A 24829-nucleotide genomic window follows, 5' to 3' on the forward strand; every position below is an offset into this window, starting at 1 on the left:
TATGTGGCCATGACCTGGAAACAACTCTTGGTCATCCCAGATGGGGGGGGGGGGGGGGGGGTTGACGGGGGACTGAAGAAGAAAGGGCTATGGCAAACAAGGTGACATATGTACAATATATATTATGTGATCCTTTATGTGCCTCCAAAAAAAACACTCATTAAAGGTCTTGAAATATATATAAAGATTTGATCAGAACCCTTTTTCCCCTCAGTGGGCAAAAGAATTGGCCTATGCCTACAGCATATTTGGGAACAATCTAAAAACAGCCCACATGAGCAAACAGCCCACTTGAGCAAAGGAGCAGAGAGAAACTCGAGTCCCAAGTCATACAGTAAAATATCTTAGGCCTTATGGCCCAAACAGTCCCAACTATTCAACTCTGCCATGATAGCATAAAAGCAACTATACACAATGTTAAAAACTGTTCCAATAAAATTCAACTTATAGACACTGAAATTGAACTTTCACTTAATTTTTCATGTGTCAAAATAGTTTGCTCTTAATTTTTTGGTCAACTGTTTAAAAATGTAAAAGCCATTCTTAATATGTGGGCCATATAGAAACATACAAGTTGTCCCCCAAGCTGTAGTTTTCCATGCCCTGGCCTGGGATATCCTATATGATAAAAGTTTAATATGCAAATCAACCGAATAGTGGAAAGACTATTGAACCAACCAGTGTGCTTGTGCACACCTGTGCAAGGGCGGGTGTGGTCCTCCTGCCCACTCCTCCCTAGCTCCCGCTCTGGGCCTCTGCACCCGCACCTGCGGGCTGGCGCCAACACAGCGGGAAAACAGCTGAGCTTCCTTGTCTGTTGTAAACCACACAGCGTTAGCAGTCAATGCAACATCTCGGCGAGGTCCAGCCTGTTCTTTCAACATGGCAAACAAACTTTTTGCTTATAATCCATCATGATCTTATGAAACCGAGTCAGGCATCTCTTAGTCACGGGAATACGTTCTGAGAAATGTGTCGGTAGGCGATTTCACCATTGTGCGAACATCACAGGGGGCACCGACACAGACCTCCGGGGAAGAGCCTGCGACACACCTGGGCCGCACGGTACAGCCGTCACTCCGTTCTACAACCCTGCACACAGCGCGCTGCTGAGCTGCAAATACTGTGGGCAAGTGCAACACAGGGGTAAGCATTTGTGTGCCTAAACATATCTCAACATAGTAAAGGTAGCATAAAAATATAGCAAAAAAAATTGAAATTGTACACCTGGATAGGGCACTTACCATGAAATGGAGCTAACGGGACTGGAAGCTGCTCTGGGTGAGTCAGTGGGTGAGCGGAGTGAACGCGAAGGCCTAAGTAGGGCATTGCCTCACCGTAAAGCATTGCGGTAGGACTTTACGACAGATTATATCCTGTGACGTCACTCGGCAATAGGAACGTTTCGGCGCCCTTACAATCTGTGGAACTACTGCGGGACCTGCCCACCTGGCGCATCTTTATGTTGACTGGGGCATCTTTATGTCACACGTGATGTACCCCGTTTCAGCTTGTCCTGATCTTCTGCCACGACGACGTCTGAGATGGACTAGCGAGCTCCTTGCCACTCCTTCAGATCTCTCAAAGCCAAACAGGCCTCAGCATCACATTTTAGTGATTCTGTATGCAGCGGGAATTTTTTTTTTTTGGCATTGCTACTTCATTCCTGTTCCAGATGTGCAAGAACAATTGCCTCTGTACCAGCTTCTGATTACATGAAAGCCCCCTGTTCTTATTCCCAATTATTTTTCTCCTAGACTTAACACACCTGATAATGCTGAGATTGAAAGGGGATCTAGCCCGGCAGGTGTGGCTCAGTGGTTGAGTGCTAACCCAGGAGATCTTGGTTTAGGTCAGGGCACATGCCCAATTGAGGGCTCTATCCCCAGTGTGGGGCATGCAGGAGGCAGCCAATCAATGATTCTCTCTCATCATTGATGTTTGTTCTCTCTCTCTCTCTCTCTCTCTCTCTCTCTCTCTCTCTCTCTCTCTCTCTCTCCTTCTCTCTGAAATCAATTTAAAAAAACATTTTAAAAAGAAAGGGAATCTAGAGAGATAAACAGTTTGAGGAGTAGGGCAAGGAGACTGGGAGTGCTTTCTAGTGATTTGATTATTCCCTTATAAGTTGGGTTGGGTTTTTGTTTTGTTTTTTTCAAACCTGACATAGATGATAAATTTGCAGTAAGATACATCACCACCAGCAAACATGCAGGGTAACAAAAGGCAGGAAATACTGTCCTGTAGTTATTCTGAACACTGATTTCCTTTTGTGAGTTTTCTGACTTGTTTTATGTCTTTAACTTACACAGCACATTTTAAAATATTTAATATAAATAGACTGCAAAGTTCTCATTCAAGGTACCAGCTACTGCCCTGTGCTTGCCCCTATCCAGCAGTTCCTATGACCTGAGTGACTTCGTTTGCCTCGAATACTCCCGGCTTATCCAATGTAAGTATTAATCGTGCCTCCTGACACACTAAATGTGCCCTGGTTTAGACAATAAACTACCTGGTCGTTCTGCTTATGAGCATGCAGTTATGCCTCTTCCAGATCAAATGAGGCAGGAGATAAATACCTACCAATCTTAGGAGGTAGGTAATGCTTATTATTAACTTCGAGATGAGGAAAATAATGTTTGCAGAGCATGAAGTGGCCACAAGGCCATACATCTAAGGAATGGCTAGGTAATAATCAAAGCCATTGCTCTTCCTCCTGTACCAACATTCACCTCTGTGAGATGTGGAAAATCTGTCACTGCTCCCTACCAAAAAGCCAAGGCACCGGGCATTCGTTGGAATGCAAATTTGGGCGGCAATCTGTGGGAGATTATCTGCAAAGATGACCAATGCAATTTCCGAGGTCCCGAGCCACACCGCCTGCCCAGCAGTGGAGTTTAACGCCCCTCCCTTAAATCTGGGTGGTCCTGTGAGTGGCTTTGATTAACACACTATAGCAAAAGGGAGCCCTTGCCAGTTCCAGGACCAGACCTTAAGAAGCCTGGCAGCTTCTCTTTTGCTTTCCTGCTACTCTGAGGCACAACATAAAGAACTTTGAAGCTATCCTGAGGGAAAACAGGACCACATGAAAACAAAGGCCAGGTGGGGATGATTGCAAGCAATCCTGCTGACAGGCACCAGGGCTCCCAACACGTGAGAGAGGCCATCTTGGCCTCCCTGGCTCTCCCAGGCGGGAAAGCTCGGCCAACAGGTGGAGCAGATGAGCCATTTCTGCTGAGTCCTAGAGGGATTTCCTGACCCACAGAATTGTAAGCAATAAATAGGCATTGTTTTAAGGCACTGTGTTCCAGAAAGGTTTGTGATGCAACAATAAATAACTGATAAACCATATCTTTCCCCACCTAGTTAACTCACCTCATTATCTCTATTAATCAACCATCCTTCAGATCTCCTCTCTCTGATGTCCCAGGAGGAAAGGTTGCCTGAAGCCAAAATGGTCCAGCAGGCTTGTCTCCTTTGCCTGCTGACATTTCCCAAGCCAGACTTGTCTGACTCAGCTTTGCTTGGCCTCAGATAAAATTCTAGGACGTTCCCCATTTGTGCTTTTTTGTAACACCTCTGCCTTGTAATTCTGAGGCCACTATCATATCCAGTTTGGATCTTCCTTCAGAAACCCTGAAGTTACAATATGCTTATGGCTATTTTTGAGCATAAGAGAAATCTGTAAATGTGTTTCTATGTATTTGTATTCAAGTACTTGTTTTATTTATATTCCCTAGGTCTCAACAGAGTCAAAATTACATCTAATTCTATCTGTGGTCGTATCATACAACATACATAGATGTCTAATCTCTTTATGCAACTTTCCCAGTGCTAGCTAATAATGTGCCAATTTCTGACAAAAAGTTCCTTTTTAATTTACTATAAAAGATTCTTTAATCCAGTTTGACTCATTTAGTAATCACAATATGAATATGCTACATTGGCCTGAAGAGCCTATTCAGTCTTTTCAAGAGATCCAAACCGTTTCCAATGGCAACCAGAGAATCAGCTTGACATCTCAGACTGGAAGAACCTTAGAGCCCATCCATATGATGAGCCCAGCAGAGGACTGGGAGGTTTATGACATTTTAATCATTGATAATTTGGGTTGTGCTGATGAGAAGATTTTTTAATACAAGGAATTTGGAGAGCATGCCAAGGAGAGTTGCCAAGGTAATTAAAACAGCCTTGTAAATTGGCTTGAAGAACACACCAGGCCATCAGAATCACCATCAGCCTATCTGACCCCCCGCCTCTGGACTTCCCCACCTGTTCATCAGATGTGCTCAGCCTTAATTGAAATTGACAACACAATGAGGACAAATATATACTACATCTCGTGCAGCACATATGACTTCATAAACCCCTAAAGTAGGGGTGTCGAACTCAATCAGAGAAGGGGCCAAAATCTAAAATCCAGCCTACATCGTGGGCCGAATGGTTTACTGAACAGTCATAAACTGTCATTGTGATGGAAACGCAGCGGAGTGCAGTGATGACAGCGCGGTGCGGGCCACATTGCAAGGCCTGGCGGGACGGATTTGGCCCGCGGGCCTTGTGTTTGACACATGTGCCCTAAAGAATGTGGCGCCAAACAACGAGGTAGATCATTTGTATCCTGCCGACTTCCTAAAAGTGTTTGAGGTGCCTCACATTAAAAATGCAGGGAGAATAATGCACAAAAATTAACACAAGGTAATAGCCTAGCTTAGTCACTTAAAAGTGTAAAGGGGAGGAGGTGAAGGACTAGAAATTAAACCCCCAAAATGCTAAATGAGGAAACCTAGGCTATCTGGATAGAAATATAGCTTTGAGTATCCAGCATTGGGGAAAAATGGGAAGAAGAGGAGGGAAAAACGCATACTCAGTGAGCTGTAGTGAGGAGATGGGAGGAAAAGAAGGCGGAGGCAGAGTACTAATCTATCCTGGGTTCTAGTCTCCGTAAAGTGCACTGATCCAGGAGTTGTAAGGAGGAAATTAAGTCACCTGCTCCACAATATGTGCGCGTGTGTGTCTGATAACCACCAATTATCTACGGCTTAAAGTGGAGAGACCCTTCAGAGAACCCAATATGAGGTCCAAATTCAAAACTCCCAAGTCTCCCACAGATACTTGACCTGTGTCAAGTTTTCAATATCCCAGCAAATGAGGAAGAATGGTCTTACAGAGTTTCCTAAATATTTTTCCAGCTCATGCCACTTTGAGCTATTTTATGCAGTTCTGTGGTTAGAATTGTCATTTAAAGTGCAAGGATATAGTTCAAATGCACAAAGTATCACAGTTTTCTGAACAATGCCTGCCATGTCCTCGGGTGCTCAAACATGAGGATATGAACTGAGCAGATCGAGAGGTGAAAGCAGAAGGGAGCTGTGAGGAAATCAAAACCCATACCGGGGCCGTAGAGTCCATGTTTTTGGTACTTGAAGCCTTTCTATTTTATGGAGATTCGAACTTTCCAGAACTCCCCTCCTCAAACCTGAGTCCCTTGGAAGCAGAGTCCTCTCCTCTGTCAAACACCACACTTTGCACATTCTTCCAAAAAGGAAAGGAAGAGCCCAGGTCTTTCTCCCAGCTTCCCCATTCCATTATCAAACTAAGCGTATTCGGATATTTTACAGACTCCTTCAGATATCATATAATAAATAAGGCAAAAGCCGAGACCGGTTTGGCTCAGTGGATGGAGCGTTGACCTTTGGACTGAAGGGTCCCGGGTTCGATTTCGGTCAAGGGCATGTACCTTGGTTACGGGCACATCCCCAGTAGGGGGCGTGCAAGAGGCAGCTGATTGATGACTCTCGTGGATGTTTCTGACTATCTCTCTCCCTTCCTCTCTGTAAAATATCAATAAAATATATTTTTAAATAAATAAATAAGGCAATGCCTATGGGTATAAAGTCATTTTAATACATTAACACATTTTCTCAAGGTTAACATTTGACTAAAATTTTTAATTTCCCAAAGCATAGACTGGAAAGGATGAAGTTAGGTAATGCTAAGAAGGATTTATTCGCTGGCTTTTGCCTCTTGGGATCAAGATGACCACTATTTTATGTCAAATAAAGAAAAGTAAATGGATTTCTTAAGACAGACTTAGTGACTCAGAAATCATCTAGGATAATAATAATTACTTGTTTAGGACTTACTATATAAGGTATGTGCTACTATCATGCTTTTTAATGAATGAGGAAATCATAGCTTGCAATAGTTAATATTTGCTCGCAAGATCATAAATCTACGAAGTGATGCATGTAAAATTTAAATCCAGGTAGTCAGATGCTGCCAATGAAGAAATATACTTCTAAGCAGAAAATAATGACTGGTTTCTTGCTGCAATAAAAATACATTTCCTTTAAACCTTAAAATAATTCATCTGTCCATAAATACAAGTGATTGTGATATATCTGGGGAGGATATAGCCTTAAAACAACCTAGCTCCTAGCTCCACTTATAGGCTAGAAAATTGTCTGTTGTGCAAGCCCTTGCACAACACTAGCTTAAGCAGTAAGTCCTGAGGACAATGAGGTTCTGGTCCACCTCAAATAATCTTAGGAACAAAGCCTCAGGTTTGTTGACCAAACACACCCCTGAGCTATACCTCTTGAAATTTTATCTGATCTATTAGGTGATGGTTCATATAAGTGCTGACTGACACTTGCAGAGGTGACCACAAGATCTTATAACTATGCACCATTAGCCATCTCTATAAATTATGAAATAAAGACATACAAAGAGTTAACATACAGCCCTGGTCGGTTTGGCTCAGTGAATAGAGCATTGGCTTGCGGACTGAAGGGTCCTGGGTGCTTGCAATGCACTAGAACACAGTGTAGCTTCGGGTACAGAACATGTACACTGTGTTCTAGTAAAAAGCCTGCTCAGATTGGCCAGAGTCAGAGAGGCAGTCTATTAAAAAAAGAACTGGTGTTGCCTCGGAAGTGGGGGGTAGTCTTATACGGCAAATATAGGCATAAACCTATGTTTTAACTGTAAAATTATGGGTCATCTTATACGCTGGAAAATACGGTACAAAGTTCTCACTGGACTCAATCGCACGTGTGTTTAATGTTAAAATATATATACTATTTGACATGTAATTTTTTGCAGTAATATAATTACTGCAGGAACCCTTCTTCTAATTAATTTCCTTTTAATGTGCACAAATCCATGCACTGGGCCACTAGTATTCACACAAATCATCATAAAAGCCCATTTACTTCATTTCCTCTATTATGCAGCACAACATGACTAGCTTTCAACAAAAACTTGCAGTGCATGCCAAGGTAAGAGAAAACACACTCCAAAAGCACAAAGGGAGCATTAGAACCAGATTCAGATATGACACAGCTGTTGGAAAATCAGGCAGGTAATTTAAAATATCTATTATTGATACGTTAGAGACACTAAAGGGAAAAGTAGACAACATGCAAGAACAGGTAATATATGCATAGAGATGAAAACTCAACAATAGCAACTAATAATCAAAAAGAAATGAGGGAGATCCAAAGCACCTTAACAGAGATGAGGCCCGCCTTTGATAGGCTCATCAATAGACTTGACATGGCAGAGGGGGGGAAATCAGTGCGCTTCAAGATAGGCCAACAGAAACTTCCCAAACTAAAATGAAAAGAAAAAGAACAAAACACCCAAGAGCTGAGGGGCAATTTCCACCTCAAAAAGCCAAACATGCACCCAGCTGGCATGGCTCGATCCTCAAGCCAATCAATGATTCAATGATTCTCTTTCATCATAGATGTTTCTATCTTCCTCTCCTCCCTTCCTCTCTGAAATCAATAAATATATATTTAAAAAAGTAGAAGAGTTAGAGTTGGTCTTCAACATCAACTTTAAAAAAAAAATTTTTTTAAGTCCTATAGGTACCAGGAGGATGAAGATCTGCAGAAGGTATAGTTGCAGAATTGCCAGAAACCTTAAAACTTTGTCACTCCAAGTGTGAGCCACAATCAGCAGCATCCCCTTGAAGCTTTAAAAATGCAGAGTCCCAGGCCCTGCCCTGACCTGCTGAATATGAATATGCATCTTAACAAGAGGTACTGGTGCTTGCAATGCACATTAAAATTGAAAAGGCACTAGCTTAATGGCTATTAAATATAAATTGCTTAGTCATTCTATTTCCCCAAAGCACCCCACGGCATAATTCTTCAACTTATAAATCTCAAGAAGTCAACTTTTCTTCTTTTTTTTTTAAATATATTTTATTGATTTTTTACAGAGAGGAAGGGAGAGAGAGAGAGCTAGAAAAGTCGATGAGAGAGAAACACCGACCAGCTGCCTCTTGCACACCCCTTACTGGGGATATGCCCGCAACCAATGTACATGCCCTTGACCGGAATCGAACCTGAGACCTTTCAGTCCGCAGACAGACGCTCTACCACTGAGCCAAACCGGTTTCGGCGAGAAGTTAACTTTTCTAATAGATATACTCACTACCAAAGTTGATGGACTTACCAAGGATTTTAATTGTGAAAATATTTCTAACAGGACAAAGTACAGGCTGGAGCCCTGCCCAAATCCAGTCTTAGTTTTTAATCTAAAGTCTGTGCTAGTTAACCACCCCCCTGAAAGGTTAGAGAGTTGGGATGAGGAGTGCCTTTTTATTTTTTTAAATATAGTTTTATTGATTTCAGAGAGGAAAGGAGGAGAGAGAAAGATCGATGATGAGAGAGAATCATTGATTCGAGCCCACAACCTAGGCATGTGTCCTGACCAGGAATCAAACTATGACCTCGTTGTTCACAAGTCAACACTCAACCTTGCCAGCCGGGTTGAAAAAAAAGATACGTGTATCAGTTCAAGGTACTCTGATATGAGTTCACTGCAACAGAAAGAGAAAAAGGCTCTTCCTCTGCCCGGGTAATGGTGAGTTCACGTCTATCTACAGAGGAAAATCATGCAGAGTAATTACAGGTGGAATAAGGACTATAAGCTCCAGATTCCTCTTAGGAAACATTTCTGAGTCTAAATGCACTTTTTAATTAGCTCTTCCAATAGCATCATGCTAATTGACTAATTTGGAATTGATATGAGACCCCATGTGCTTTAAAGAAAATCTGTTTGTTGATACATTTATTTGCACCTGAGACTGTCTTATTGCTGGCAGGACAGATATTATTAAAACAGAATCACCTGCTTGTTTTAACCAGATTTTTTTTTTTTTAATGAACGCACATGAATTGGATTATCCCCAGGGTTTCAGGAGGAAGTATTAACATTTTGAGTGATGAAAAATTGCCACTTGGTTGGGAAATAAATGAGCTTTAAATAGGTCCCATTATTTTTTACAAGGTTATTATTATAAATGTTTCATAACAGAAAAAATGCCCTTCATGTCTATCCTCATTGTTGGCTTATAATTGGGGTGCTAACCTCTAACTAGTCTCGCTCTTCACACCAAGCCTCGGCGAGTTTTCATAAGTGATTTTTACATAAAATAAAATTACCTTTTATTGGACTACAAATTTCCAACAAGTTTCTCAATTTGTAAGCTATGCTCTGAAGAAAATGTATTAAATGGCCGAAACCAGTTTAGCTCAGTGGATAGAGCATCGGCCTGCGGACTGAAGGGTCCCGGGTTCAATTCCAGTCTAGGGCATGTACCTTGGCTGCGGGCACATCCCCGGAGGGTGGTGCAAAAGACAGCTGGTCAATATTTCTCTCTCATCGACGTTTCTAGCTCTCTATCCCTCTTCCTTCCTCTCTGTAAAAAATTAATAAAATATTTTTTTAAAAGAAAGAAAATGTATTAAATGAATTAACTTGGGTTAGGAAATAGTGATAAAAAGTTTTTATGTGATCAATATATTTCACTATTAACAAGACTGTCCTGAACACTAAAGAAATATGATTTAGGTGAGAGCATGGTGACGTATTTGGATACTTATTCATATCTCACTTTAATATTTCTCATTTGCTTTTCTTGTTCCATGGAGATGATACTTTGTAATCTAAGCAAAACTCCCCCTCTAGGTTACTATTTAAAGTGTCCCTTTCCAGCCTAATTAGTGCCGCTAGATAATAAAAGAAATACTGCCTGGATCACCCTGGGTTTCAGAAAGTGCAGTGATAAATTGTCTGCTCCCTCCAATGTAACTTGAGCAGGCTGCAGCTATTCTGCATTGTGTGCTAAGCCTCATTGCTAGGTTTGGAAATGCTAGGGTGCCCCCTACTGTTGTAAATTAGGAGGCACGTCTCTTGGCTGCTCCATTCAGAAAACAGGATTCTTCCCCAAAGGCCACTCACTTAACCAAAGTTCAGGTAAGAAGTGGTTAGTCACAAGGATGGATAAATGGATGGATGGATGGATGCACGCATGCACGCATGGATGTGTTTGCTATAAAGGACATTAGTATGATAGAGGATTATTGGAGAAATTTGAAAAAATGTCTGTAGGTTAGATAATAATGCTTTAGCAATAGTAATTTTCTGATTTTGAAAACTGCCCTGTGGTAGGTAACAGAATATCCTTGTTTACAGGAAATACACAGCAGTGTTTACAAGTAAAATGCGCATGTGTGGATTGGTGGGTAGGTGGGTGGGTAGATGGATGGATAAATGGATGGACGGATGGCATTAAAGAAAACAGAGCTGGACCTAGATGGCCTGGCTCAGTGGATAGAGCTTTGGCCTGTAAACTGAAGAGTCCCGAGTTCAATTCTGGTCAGGGGCATATGCCTGGGTGTGGGCAAGATCCCCAGTAGGGGGCATGCAGGAGGCAGCCAATCAATGGTTCTCTTCATTATTGATATTTCACTCTCTCTCTCCCTTCCTCTTCTCTAAATTAATAAAAAGTTTTTAAAAATTAAAAAAAGACACCTAAAGAGAAGATTAACAAAATGTGGAAGCAACATCTTGTGAACCTGACATCACAAACCAGAGTTTGAATTTCAGACAACCATCTACATAAGAATAAACTTCTTAAGCATATTAAACATTACAAACTTCTAATATCATTCTGAAGTACACCTTTGGTGACTTTCCAAGCTCTTTCTTGTCAAGTTATTTGGTGCTTTATAAAAAACAATAAATTTTTAAATCCAAAATCTAATTTATTAGCAATACATACAGGTATATGAGTCCTAACACAGTGATTACTGAATTATCATATAATAGCTAAAACCAGAACATACTGAATATTTCAGGTCAACATAGATTTAACAATTCCTTTATTTAAATAAATGAACTCCCAAAATATCACATGGTTGTTTTACACTTAGCCCGTTCTGCATGTCGTAGCTCATCTAGAACATTTCTAATGGTCTCTATGCAGACTTCTCCTCTGTGGTGTTTTTTTGATGCAAGATTCCATACATTTTCAAATTCTTCATCAGAAAGTTTGACACCAATCTTACATAATATCTCTGCAATCTAGAAGAAAACATTACAAGTCAAACCAAGATTTATATAAATTTGTATTATTATAATATGTTTATAACATATAAGACTATGAATATAGCTGAAACCAGTTTGGCTCAGTGGGTGGAGTGCCCGCCTGCAGACTGAGGGGTCCTGGGTTCGATTCCAGTCAGGGGCACGTGCCTTGGTTGCGGGAACATCCCCAGTGGGAGGTGTGCAAGAGGAAGCTGATCCATGTTTCTCTTTCGTTGATGTTTCTGACTCTCTCTCTCTCCCTTCCTCTCTGTGAGAAATCAATAATATATATATATATATATATATTTTTTTTTTTTTTAAAAACACACATTAAAAAAAAAAAAAAAAAAAGGACTATGAATATTTATCCAAAAAAAAAAAAGGTATGTGGAGAGACAGGGGGCAATTTGTGAGAGTGTGTGTGTGTGTGTGTGTGTGTGTGTGCCTGTCTGTCTGTCTAAGCAACCGATCAGTGCTCAACCGGTCACTAGTATAATGCACACTGACCACCAGGGTGCAGACACTTAATGCAGAAGCGGCCCCCTGGTGGTCAGTGCCCTCCCACAGCAGGAGCACCGCTCAGCTGACCAATGGGCGCCAGATGCTGGGCTCACAGCTGATGAGCACAGCTGCAGCAGCATGAGCCTCTCCCGCCTCCGTGGCAGTGCTACCAAGCAGCGGCAGCAGGGACCAGGATGAGGGGTCCTGGATTGCAAGAGGGGTAGGCCATGCACCAGGCCTCTAGTTACACATAATAAGCACACTTTGCTTATTAATCATCTCTCTGAAGTGGTAATTAATAAAGGGAGATGAAAAATATGCTGTTCATGTCCCAGAGAAAGTATAAGAAAAGAAAGATATGAACTAGTAGTGAAAAGAAATGTTAGGATGTGGAGAGGGAATATAAGACTTGAGGGAGGGGAAAAACATTTATTCTCAAGAGTACGGGGGTGGCGGGAGGGAGGGGGAAGCAAAGAGGAAAATGAAAGAAAGGTTAAACAGGGAATAGGAAAGCCAAAAGAAACAGAATAGCTGCAGAATACATCAATTAAACAGAATCTGAACAAGAATTAAAAGATCCCCTGGAAATGATGTGCCCTTGTGGGAAATTAACAGTATAATCAAATACACTTGAAACTCAGAAGCTCTGGCTGCTCCTGCTTTATCACCCATCCAGGATGAATCCTAATGAGTTCCGATGACTAATATACAAGGTCAGGTTGTATAAAGTCTGATATTAAGTAGTTGTTGTTAAATATACATTCCTATGTTGGTGTATTTATGGAAGGTTGACATTTCTTTCCACCCTTTTGAAATAGTATGCTGTACCTCTTTTTTGGATCTGGTTTGGAAGAAGTCTCTTTCAAACAATCCTTTCTGGCCAAAGATGGAAGGATATAGCAATGAATAGGCATTGCCCTCTTCACCATAATTCTTTTTATCATCGATGCGGCGAATTCGGGGGACAGGGATATCAGACCGAATAGTTGGAACACCATAGATGGGATAACCTAGGACATCGATGAGGGAAGAAAGCACACATTTTGAAATGGAGATGCGTAATACACTAGCCACCAAGTCACGTGTGGCTATTTTGAGCACTTGAAATGTGGCTAGTCTGACTTGAGATGTGGCAGAAGTTAAAATACACACTGAATATCAAAGATCTTTTACCAAAAATGTGAGATATTTAACCACTTTCTATTGATTACTTGTTGATTTGATAATATTTTAGAAATATTATATAAATATATATATATTATTAAAATTAATGTTACTTGTTTCCTATTTCTTAATGTGGCTACTAAAAATTTATAAGTACATACGACTCCAGTGATATTTCTATTGGACAGCACTATTCTGAAGAGTAGCAAGACCTCATTATACCAGAATGTATAGCAAGTCTATAAAATTCAGTTTAAAAAAATGTATAACTTTAATCATGTCTTTAGTACCATGAAGTGATCTTGACCAACATAAATTAGTCTTTCTAAATAGCCAATATACATCACACACACTGCCAGTATATAGAGGTATAGGGTGTTATGAGTTAAACTATATCTTCCTCAGATTTGTATGTTAAAGTTCTAGCCCTCAGTACTTAGAATGTGGCCTTATTTGGAAATAGGATCATTGTAGATATAATTAAGTTAAGATGAGATTGTACTGGAGTAGGCTCCTAATCTATTATGACTGGGGTCCTTAAAGAAAAGGGGACATTTGGCAACTCGAACAGGAGAATGCCATGTGAAGGTGGAAGGCTGAGATTGGGATGATGCAGCAGAAACCAAGGAATGCCAGAGATTGCCAACAAGCCACCGAAAGCTGGGGGAGAGGCCCGGAACAGATTCTCCCGCACAGCCCTCAAAAGGAACCACCCCTGCCGACACCATGAGCTCGGACTTCCAACCTCCAGAACTGTGAGATGGTAAATGTATGTTGTTTAAGTCACCCAGTCAGTGGTACTTGTTATGGAAGGACTAGCAAACTTATAGATGGAAAATGAAGATAGTGAGAAACCTTTTGTAAGCGCTCTTCAACTATTGGAAGGCAAACCTATGTGTAGCTTAAAAGTCACGTGGCTTAGAAATCTCCTAAAGCTCAGTGACATCTGATTACTACACTGTATACCATTCAGTGTTCTGATTGGTGACGGTTTCCATTTCATTAATATCGAGAGAACCCTTTTACTTGGATCTCCACTAAGGATAGTTCAGCCTAAACGTACCAAGACGCCCTGGCTGCTTGGGTATAGAATGAAGCCAAAGACCCTAGGCTTTGAGAAATGTACATCCTCATGGAAATCAACCCTGGGGATGATGCCAGGGCAGAGGAAGAACACATCACTTCCATGTTTGCTGATCATTTTATATCTCAGCCAACACTTTGACATACTCACACATGGAAGGGACAGCTCCTACAACCGCATTGATAGCAGAAGAAGTGGTCTTATAGTGGCTGGCAACTTTATCCTTTGGCCTCAGAAGTGTCCGGAGAGTCTTTTCTGAGTTGTCATTTAAGACAATGTCTTCAGGCTTTATCAGGAGGGTTGGTTCTGATTCTCTAGAAATAGCCTCAGCAGGGTTTTCACAATCTGGCTTTCCACCTATAAGCAAAGAGAGAAAGGGGGTGGGGGGTGGGGGAAGTACAGGAAGAAGTTACTACTTGGTTCTTACAACTCCACAACAAAATCATTTTTCCCATTTAGTTTCTTCTTGCTGGTGGAAAACTGAGACTGGGCTGGTGTAAACCCTCCACAGCTACCAGCACCTCACTGTGGAAGAGCAAGTTCAGGCCAATGTCATGTCCCAGGAAACTGAGGCCTGGTCTAATGTTTCTTTTCACCATTCCACTCCCTTGACTCTAGAATAAAGCTCTTAAATATGAACAAATAAAAAAATCAAAGAACCTATTCTTTTTCTTTCCTCTTTTTAAAAATTAGAGATTACTTTCCCATTGAATTTGAACCACAGAATTACTACAGTTGTTCCTAGCGAAAGACACATTTAGAGTTGTAAATTCCACACATATCTGATCATGGAAGGGAGGCCTGTGTATTGAAACATTTGGAGAAATGATGCGAACTCACTGTGAGCTCAGGAGCTGATTATTACTATATAAATAACTCTCTTCAAATCTGCATATAAAAGAAAACCCTGAGGTAGAACTGAGATTATAAGATTCTGACCTGTTTTGCCCATTTGCTTTGCTGAGTCAATTATGAAACTTAGGAGTACATTCCTGACATTCTTTCCAACGGAGTTGGTAACTGACAGCTAGCACAAGAGGGCGCTGTGGCCTTTCACTCTCTACAAGAACTCTTAGTTCTGAAACGGCTCAAGCCAGGTTTGTAAAGGCTAAGGCAAATGGTGTCCCAGTATGAGAGCAGAGTGGGAACAGTGGCAAACCAGAAAAGATATGTCTCTGTAAAGTCTGCACCCCCCATTTAAGCACCCACCAGTTGTTGCCAATGAAAGCATTCAGGCCCATTGCAGATCCTCACCTGCCACTCCTTCCCAAACACACAAAAAAGCAGAAATTTGCTCACAGTATGAAAACCTGTTCCTCAGAAAAGTGTTTGAAAGCCATTCTCTTAAAGTACTTACCCCATCACCACCACCTTTCCTGCAGAAGTCAGCAGTAGGATTGATTTGATATAAGACAATTTCTGAGCCCTTTCTGACCCATAGGGCACTATCTTAAAAGACAAAAATCTCAAGCATTCCATTGAAAATGGCTGACAAAGTCACGCACCAAATCCTGATATGAAAGACTGTCTGGTTTGAAAATAGGCTTCTGCTTCCCTCCAATCCATGAGTTGTGCCAAGAAGAAAAACAACACCCCTGCTTCTGAGAGCTTCATGAGGTAGGGAAGATGTGCCTGCTTCCCGAGTGGGTAGACTAAAAAGGCCATCCCAGAAACTGGTAAGGGCTCATGTCAGCAGTACAGCCCAAAATTTGGTTTTGGCCTTGCAGAAAGGCATGACCAACGAATAAAAATAAAAGCAGTAGGCCCTAGGTGGTTTTTCTCAGTGGTTAGAGTGTCAGCTCTTGGACTGAAGGGTCATGGGTTCGATTTTGTCAAGGGCATGTACCTCAGTTGCAGGCTCGATCCCTGGCCCAGGTCAGGGTACATTTGGGAAGCAACCAATCGATGTGTATCTCTTTCTCTGTCTCTCCTCCTTTCTCCCTCCCTTCCATACTCTAAAAATTAATGCAAAAATATCCTCAGGTGAGGACTAAGAAAAAAATAGAAACAGAAGTATCTTTGCTTTTTAGAAGAGAGAAAATTAAAATGTGAACAACCTTTTAAAATAGTTATCTCTCTAATAATCAAGATTTGAAAATTAAAGCAAATGATGCATCAGTATATACCAACTAAATTACAAGAATGTTTGAAATAACACTCAGTGGTAACACAGTTGGAGTAAAATTGTCTCACAGCGTTGGCTGGTAAAGTTGCAAATTGGAAAAATCATTTAGAAAAGCGAAACGAAAATATGTAAAGAGAGTTACTTCTGGGGTAATAATAGCATTCATAAGAAATGAGATATAATTAGAAACAGAAAGCTTTTTGAGAGATAATAATCATTATAGTATTACCCATATTACTTTAAAACTGTCTGGAAACAACCAAAATTTCAAAGAATAAGGAAATGGTTTAGTAATTCATAATACAATAGCATGAAGAAACTGTTTACAGAAACCATAAAATTATCCCTTAATTCCACAGTAATTTGAAAGTTAAATTTTAAAAAATAATAAAAATGCTACATTCACTGTGATTTTAGCTATACTTAAATATATGCATACACACATACAAATATGTATATATGTATATCTATATATAAGTAGTGATGCAGGTATATAATATGTAAGCATGAAGATATTTGCATAAAAGTGAAGATTATGGTTTTATATTTTGTTATTGTTTACAAAAACTAAAAGGTTAAATTTTCTTACTATTTCTTTTCCTTGGGGGAGGAGAGCTAATCCTATATAATAAAAGCCTAATATACAAATTGTCCCCTCAACCGGGAGTTCAACCGAGAGTTTGGGAATTCGACCAGGGGATGGGGCCAGCCAGCCAACCATGGGAAGGGAGGCCCCAGCTGGTAGCTGGCAGCCACTAGGGACACTACCCATGCATGAATTTTGTGCACTGGGCCTCTAGTTACTCTATAAAAATGATTTTTTTTAATATATTTTATTGATTTTTTTACAGAGAGGGAGAGGGATAGAGAGTTAGAAACATCGATGAGAGAGAATCATCGATCAGATGCCTCTTGCACACCTCCTACTGGGGATGTGCCCCCAACCAAGGTACATGCCCTTGACCGGAATCGAACCTGGGACCTTTCAGTCTGTAAGCTGATGCTCTATCCACTGAGCCAAACCAGTTTCGGCTATAAAAATGATTTTTGAACAGCTTTCTAAAAAACTGCATATCACATTTTGGGCTTCTGAATAAATTCTTTTTTGCTTTTAATTTTTTTCTCTAAAATGAGTAATAAAATTCAAAAGATACAAAAACATAAGATTAAAAGCTGAGTCTCACTGCTACCCTATCCCTCAGTTACCCAGTTCCCTCTCCCTGGAAATAGTAAATGTTATCAAATTCTTTCCTACCCTTCTATACATATCTATGCATAAACAAGCAAATAAATATGTATATATGTGCATATTTTTAAATACATAATATTAAAGTTGAGATGTGCTCCTAGAAAAAATGGAAATATAAAAGTCCATTTAAGAGTTTGGCAAAGCTTCAAACTTACCTTTAATGACAACCCTCTCTTCATACTCTTTCAGAGGCATTTTATCTTTCCAGTTAAGAAAATTTGCAAATTCCAGGAAGCTAATCAGCCCATCATTATCCACATCACAGTAGGCAAATAGCTGGTCCAGGAGCTTCTCATCTAAGTGCAAGTTGGCTTGTTCACAAGCTTCCAGAAGTTCTTCTTTATCTATCACCCCATCTCCCTTCTGTTAGACATGAGGCAAAAAAAGCTGAAGTGAGCACTGCCTTCAAGAGTAGGGTATGCATCACCTATCATTTCGTTTAAGAAAAAAAGAAAGAATTGTACCACATCAACTCAATGAGTGTGTCTTATTTGTCACATAAGAGGAGTCAAGTATTAAACAAGATTCATCTTCCTGGGGTGTCCACCTGTTATGTGCACAATAATGGCAACCCTGGTTGGAGCAAGGTGTGGCTCAGAATCTTTGTTAATTCTATTTAATAATTTTTTTTAAATTTAAATCATGCTGTTTACACTGAGTAGATGTGACCATGACTCATGCCTGACATTCCATCTGAACCATGCGGTGTACTTTTGACAGCTCTCTACAAGGTTCTCCCTTTCAGAGTGTTCTGGTGTCCTACCTGGGCAGTGAGGGATCCTCCGCTTCATGGCCTGGTCATAAGAAAGAATTGGGAAGCAGCTGCCAGCTAAGTTAGTGGATTCTAAGACAGTTAGTTGCCTGCTTGTTGTTAACACTCCTATGGGCAAGAGGGTGCCTGTTACCAATTTGGTGGTGAGCCCTCACTGGGACAGTTAGCACTCCAATTCACCCTGGTCTGGTGGGAGGGGAAGTCTGCACCCCCTTTCAGAGAACATTTAATACAGGAGCACCTACACTGAGTGTGATGAGAGGGAAATGTATGACGGCCCTGGGCAGAAACTGGCTGAGTCACTCAGGAGGTGAAGGGGCCGAGCCCATAATGCTCATTTATTATTTCTTAAAACTATAACAGAGAGAGAGAGAGAGAGAGAGAGAGAGAGAGAGAGAGAGAGAGAGAGAGAGAGAGAGAGAGAGAATTTCTCTAAGATAGAAAAGGAAAAATCATAACTACTCATTGCCTAGGACTCATTGACTAGGATTGGATTTACAATGATGAAGGTGATCCCTGGAGACCAAGACACTGGCCCTATAGTTCTAGATAAATTCCTGTCTTCAGATTCACAGGCTTGGGAAATGTCCCTAACCCTTATGTTGAAACAGAAGGAGAATTTAAAACATACCACCTTTTTTTTATGTGTCTGTTTCTGTTAAAAGATACTATCTTGACAAGGGAGCTACAAAGGCCCTAGATTAAAGTAGACTCCCCTGGTATGAAATCCTCTGCTACAAACCCAAGTCAACCAAAAAAGCAAACCCCACAGCCCTGGCTGAAAAGCAACGTTGGGCTGTGGCTGTTGAACCAAGAGGATCTTCAAAACGGAAATAGATGGTGTCAATAATGACAACCTTGCTGCCCAGTATAGGGCTTTGTGTGGGCTGAAAACATTGGGGTTTGTGTGTTTTTTCCATTTGTGTGGCCTGACAACATTGGTGCTGTGTTTCTTTGAGCTGCCTGCCACCACTGCACCACTCCAAACTGCAAGTATATGTTTCTTACTCACTGATGCAGACATTCTCTCTTCCCTCTACGCCCTTAATCTCTCACTCCCCGGACCCTAACACCTCAACAGTTCTAAGAAGAAAGACGACTAGATGTGGGGCTAAGGTCTCCCTGTCCCCAAGGGGGATCAAAGGCCACATGCAGCTGTCCAAGTATGTTGTGGAACTTCAAGGGGGCAGAGACTCCAACTTTTGTGGCTTCTTTGAAGACAGGTGCCAAAGTCACCATCCTACTCAGTCTGTCAGGGAGGAGCAATCTGGATGCAGCTAGAGGGCCTGGGCAGGGTTTGCTCGATGTGGAGAGGGAAAGTTAGCAATAGAGTATTCCTGTGGCTTCCACAGCTACATGTGTGAGTGATATTGATACTTGACGTGCCTGTACTGGAAATGTTCTGAAGACCCAGAGGCACTTAGGATCAGGAAGAGCCACACGTAGAGAAGTGCTAGTAACTTTGAGGCCCCACAACCCTAATGGCCCTTTTGAGCTACAAGTCTCCATGACTAATGAGTTCGTCACTTAGAGCCTCTGGAAAAAATTGGCAACCTCCACTGGAAGGCGCCCCTTGAGCTTTAAGACTCAATGAGCCCCCCCCCCCCCCCCCCCCAACGAGGCAGACAGCTTTTGAAAAGCAGCTATTAGCCAGTTCCTGAGCTCTTGTTGAAACTAAAACACTTGACCCACGGAGGCCTTGTAACTTTCCAGACCGATAAGCATTTTGAAGTGAGCCAACTTGGACTCAATGATTAACAAGATAGAAAGGACATAACAAGCCTCATTTGTGAAATGGTAATGGTATATTCAAGAAGGCAGCCGGCCTGACCCCAGTTACATCTCAGTTTTATTATACATGAAAAGGGCAGCAATCCTTAGGGGGAAAACTTGATGCATCTTTGCTACCTGAATAGGACTGGCTCAATAGGACCATTCAGTTCACAGAGGCTCCTCGTGTGCCTGGGACTCACTCACTAACCTGAAAGCCAGTGGTCTTCACTGGGCTGCTGTGGCTTTGGACCTTGATGAGAGCTTTAAAGGACCGAACATACACATGGTCACCCTACTCGGTGAGCAGAAATCAAGGCCATTCTAATGGCTCTGGCCAATACTCCCCTTGACAAAGCTGCTATCGTTTTACTGACCCTTGGGTTGTTGCCAATGGCCTGCCTGCTTGGTTTGCTATTTGGAAAGCTATAAACTGGAAGATGAGACTCTTCTTTTTGAGTCTGAAAACTATGGAAACAGATCATAGCTACCGAATGAGGCCTCTGGGTAATTCATATAGATGACCATGATAAGGGTCCCTTCTCTAATGATAATAACTGGAATCAAGCTTCTGACTGAGCCTGATCCATTCAGACTGCTGCCATGGCTGCCCAGATCCATCGTTGCACCAGACATGGCAACACAGCCACCACCACAGACAAGGCACAAAGTAAAGCACTCTGTGTTTCCGATGCAGAGGCTACCACCCTGTGCCAAACTGTGACTCCTGCCACAAGCTGACCCATTTGTCTCATGAGGCGAGGGAAACACATTGCACACAAGACATTGCTCCATGCTCCTGCCAGGCTCTGTCCCCTCTCCAGAGCTCTGAATGGTGCCTCACCACTGTTGACACTTTTTCAAGTTATGAAACAGCTATGCAGTCTAATCAACCAGCTCCAGTCGCAACAGAAAGGCCCGTGAAATTTATCTGAGTCATGTGTTTTGCTTTCTGGACCATTTTCAGTCTGACAGTGCTGTGCCTTATATATAGCCCAAAAGCTGTTCAACAATGAGCTGTTCGGCAAGGTATTCTATGAACCATTCCTGCTCTCAACCATCCACAGCCATCTGAGCTTTGGAATAGCCTCACAAATGGACTACCTTCCTTATCAGCTCCTGCTCATACATCTTACAGTAAAGCAGGTTTGTCTCTGAATGCAGCTGCCCCCAAAAAGGAATCCACCCCATCTCAGCTGCTTCCTGTGTAATAATTAGAATAAAAGGAGTGAGAATTATATAAGCCTAATTTTTTTTAATATATTTTATTGATTTTTTACAGAGAGGAAGGGAGAGAGATAGAGAGCTAGAAACGTCAATGAGAGAGAAACTGACCAGCTGCCTCTTGCACACCCCCTACTGGGGATGTGCCTGCAACCAACATACATGCCCCTGGCCGGAATTGAACCTGGGACCTTTCAGTGCGCAGACTCTCCACCACTGAGCCAAACCGGTTTCAGCTATAGGCCTAATTTTTGAAAGTGTGGGACTCTGTTGTGACCATTCTTGGACATGATGCATTTTCCACCCTCTATTAGGGGTGTCGAACTCAATCAGAGAAGGGGCCAAAATCTAAAATCCAGCCTAAATTGCGGGCCGAATGGTTTACTGAACAGTCATAAACTGTCATTGTGATGGAAACGCAGCGGAGTGCAGTGATGACAGCGCGGTGCGGGCCACATTGCAAGGCCTGGCGGGACGGATTTGGCCCGCGGGCCTTGTGTTTGACACATGTGCTCTAGCTTTTAAGTTTCCTAAATGGAAAGTCTACACATTATCCATAATAATGTGTGATTTATTGTGTGCTCAATAAATAACAGAATTAACCCTCTAAGCCAACAGGATTCATTTAGGGGGAAATATTTTGTTAGTTTTGTTTTGGCATTAAATTAAAAACGGGCATTCAAGCCCTAGCCGATTTGGCTCAATAGATAGAGCATCAGGCCACAACTGAAGGAGCATGGGTTTGATTCCAAACACGGGCACGTACAGCATTTGCAGGCTCCATCCCTGGCCTAATTTAGGGGAAAGGTGGGTGAGGCAATTAATCAATTTGTCACTCTCACATAGATATTTCTCTCTATCTTTTCCCCTTCTACTCTCTTTAAAAAAAAATTTTCCCCGCAATGGAAAAATGTCCTTGGTAAGGATTAACAGAAAAAAACAACACGATAATAAATAAATAAATAAATAAAGAAAGAAAGAAAGAAAGAAAGAAAGAAAGACATTCAAGGATAGAAAATTCAAATAATCAAAAATTATCCTACAACTATAGTAGGAAGACCCACATCTTATTATTCTCTCAGAAAAAAAAAAAAAAAAAAAAAAAAAAACTCCTCAAGGACACTGAGCACTATATTGCACATTTTAAAAATTTACTATTTAAAAGGTGTATCAGCATTAAATAATTCTCAGTAATTTCCTCTCTGCTTAATTTAATTGTATCATAAGGAGTATGCCTGGTGGTTCACTAAGATAATCAACATCTATTAAGATAATCGTCTTGCCTATAATTACATTTAAAATGAAGAAGTTTTTAAAAGCAGAGCACTAGTATTGGGTAGGTTTTCTTATTCATATCACTGTTATATAAATTTCCCCGGATAACATCTTTATAAAATAATTTGGCTTTGAGTTAAGTTTAAAATGTATTTATTTTAGCTTACATATTTTAATTCTGAAAAATCGTTTTTAAATTACCTGTAAATAGCAATTGGTCTCTATTGAAAAACCAGAGATACCGTTGAATACTTATATTTTCTTTAAACACAACTATGTGAGAAGTGTAATTGATGACTGATTGGTGTATGTCCCTACATAATTAGTACACACCTAAATGAGAATATTAACCCACTTTGTATGAATTAGGACAACACAGGTATACAGGCCCTAATCTAAAAACAAATAAAATGAATGGACTTAAAATTAATTAGCCTATGAGTGATCAAGATTCTTTTAAGGTAAAAAATTATAAAGTGTAACATTTTCAAAACTATACTTAACAAAGGAAGAGAAATATGAATATTTTTCCTTTTGAAATAAACCAAAATTATTCTGTTCTTTTTTTCTTCTCATATCAAGATGATACATCACATCATCATAGATTTATTTATAAACTTTTACTTGTTTATATTAGAATCATTCTAAAATGGTTGTTAGACTGCCTAGAAAAATAAATGCAATTAATAAGAATAAGTACAAAATAAAAAACAGAACCAAAATAAAAGTGAGGAAATCAGGGCAAAAAAAATATAAAGATGGAAAAAATTAAGATGAAATCTGAATAAAAAGAACATACAACATGTATGCTATAAAATCATATTCGCAAACTAGATGAGTTTCACTGAATTGGCTCTGAGCTTTCTGGTGGCCTAGTCAAAAAGATCTGGACAGTTAGTGCAAAATTCATGTTATTTATAAGGTAAAAACAAACCAAATACTTAGGTGAAGCACAGTTATCACCTGTGAAAAGACAGGGTTTCCTTATACAGAGAATGCACTTGACAAAAATAAATAGTCTTGTGTACATAAAAACAAAAATGTGCCATGGTTTCACAAGCAGTTTATATAATAGTGTTCCTTAGTATAACCTAAAGGCAAGCAGCTTGGTAAAGCAATCTTCTGATGACCTATAATGGGGTCAGGTAACTCCACAGCTCTAGGTTGATCTACTTTATCAAAGGATAAAATTTAAATAACTTGAAAATTGAATGATCTTGCCTTCTCAAAACTGAAACCACACCCTGCACCCCCAAGGAGAGGCATGGACCTAGATGGATAGTTCTGTGTGTGCATATTCAGATTTATATGTAGATTGTCTCTGCCTCAGGAGTCTTCCCCAGGGATCCACGGTGCTTCCCTCCCATTGCTCCCAGTACACACTAGTTAAATAACCTACATCGGTGGCTCTCAAACTTGAATGTGTGTCAGAATCACTTGAAGGGCTTGTTAAAGCGCAGTTGCCATGCTCCACCCCTGAGTTCCTAATTCAGTAGGTCTGGGGTGGGTGTTGCAATGTGCATTTTAAACACATTCCCAAGTGATAGTGATGGTAGTAAAGAACCACACGTTGACAACCACTGCAAAGGTCAGAAAATTTTTTCTGTCAACGACTAAAAAGTATATATTGTAGGTCTCATAGGCCATGCAGTCTCTGACGCACTACTGTGCATTTGTAATACAAAAGCAGCCACACACAACACTCAAAACACATGGGCATGTAAGACTATTTACTAAAACAGGAGGTGGACTGAATTTGACCCACAGGCCAGAGTTCCCTGGCCCCAGGTCTACACCCATCTGCAGGGATCTGGAAACCCACACACAAACCAAAAAGCTCTGCTCTACTACTGGCCTTGTCATAGTGCCTGAAGGCTGCCACCAAAGAGTCAAACTTTTCACAGTTAAAGTTCTTCAAGTGATGACGAACTGCTGCGACCAGGGCTCTCTCCCTATCCTTGCCTCGAAGGTATTCACTCGGGAGTCTATTATAGATGAGGTCATCAGAGCCTATTGAAGAGGAGGGAAAAGTCTTTTATCTGAATACAAAGTTTGTCAATTGTATTCTCATGCTAAAGAGAGTGATCAAACAACGTTTATGAATGAAAAACCTACCTAACTCCAATGCCATGATCCAGCAAGACAAAATCTTGTGTATAAAAAAGTACATGAATGGACAAACACTAATATTTCTGTCTTATGTGACTTCTCTGTTCAATGAAAAAAATCTGAAGAAATAAATTTTGTGGGGGCATCATTAGCCCTGCTCAGCTGTCAAGT

General features: G+C 40.8%; 1 protein-coding gene across 3 annotated transcripts in view; it reads right to left on the reverse strand.

The window, feature by feature from the left end:
* Positions 1-11042: 11042 nt before the first annotated feature.
* Positions 11043-24829, reverse strand: part of EFHB (EF-hand domain family member B) — a 40918-nt gene continuing 27131 nt past the window's right edge. The window contains exons 9-13 of one of the 3 annotated variants that reach the window (XM_036431583.2): positions 24405-24559; positions 17664-17871; positions 14285-14491; positions 12715-12896; positions 11043-11382 (exon numbers count right to left, since the gene is read on the reverse strand). In XM_036431583.2, the coding sequence (XP_036287476.1) occupies positions 11209-11382; positions 12715-12896; positions 14285-14491; positions 17664-17871; positions 24405-24559 (926 nt within the window). In that variant the 3' untranslated portion in view covers positions 11043-11208. Of the gene's footprint in view, positions 11383-12714; positions 12897-14284; positions 14492-17659; positions 17872-24404; positions 24560-24829 lie in introns of all 3 variants that reach the window. The other 2 variants (XM_036431584.2, XM_036431585.2) reach the window with 2 other exon arrangements.

Source organism: Pipistrellus kuhlii, unplaced genomic scaffold (assembly GCF_014108245.1).
Source record: "Pipistrellus kuhlii isolate mPipKuh1 unplaced genomic scaffold, mPipKuh1.p scaffold_m20_p_11, whole genome shotgun sequence".
Lineage (NCBI taxonomy): Eukaryota > Metazoa > Chordata > Mammalia > Chiroptera > Vespertilionidae > Pipistrellus > Pipistrellus kuhlii.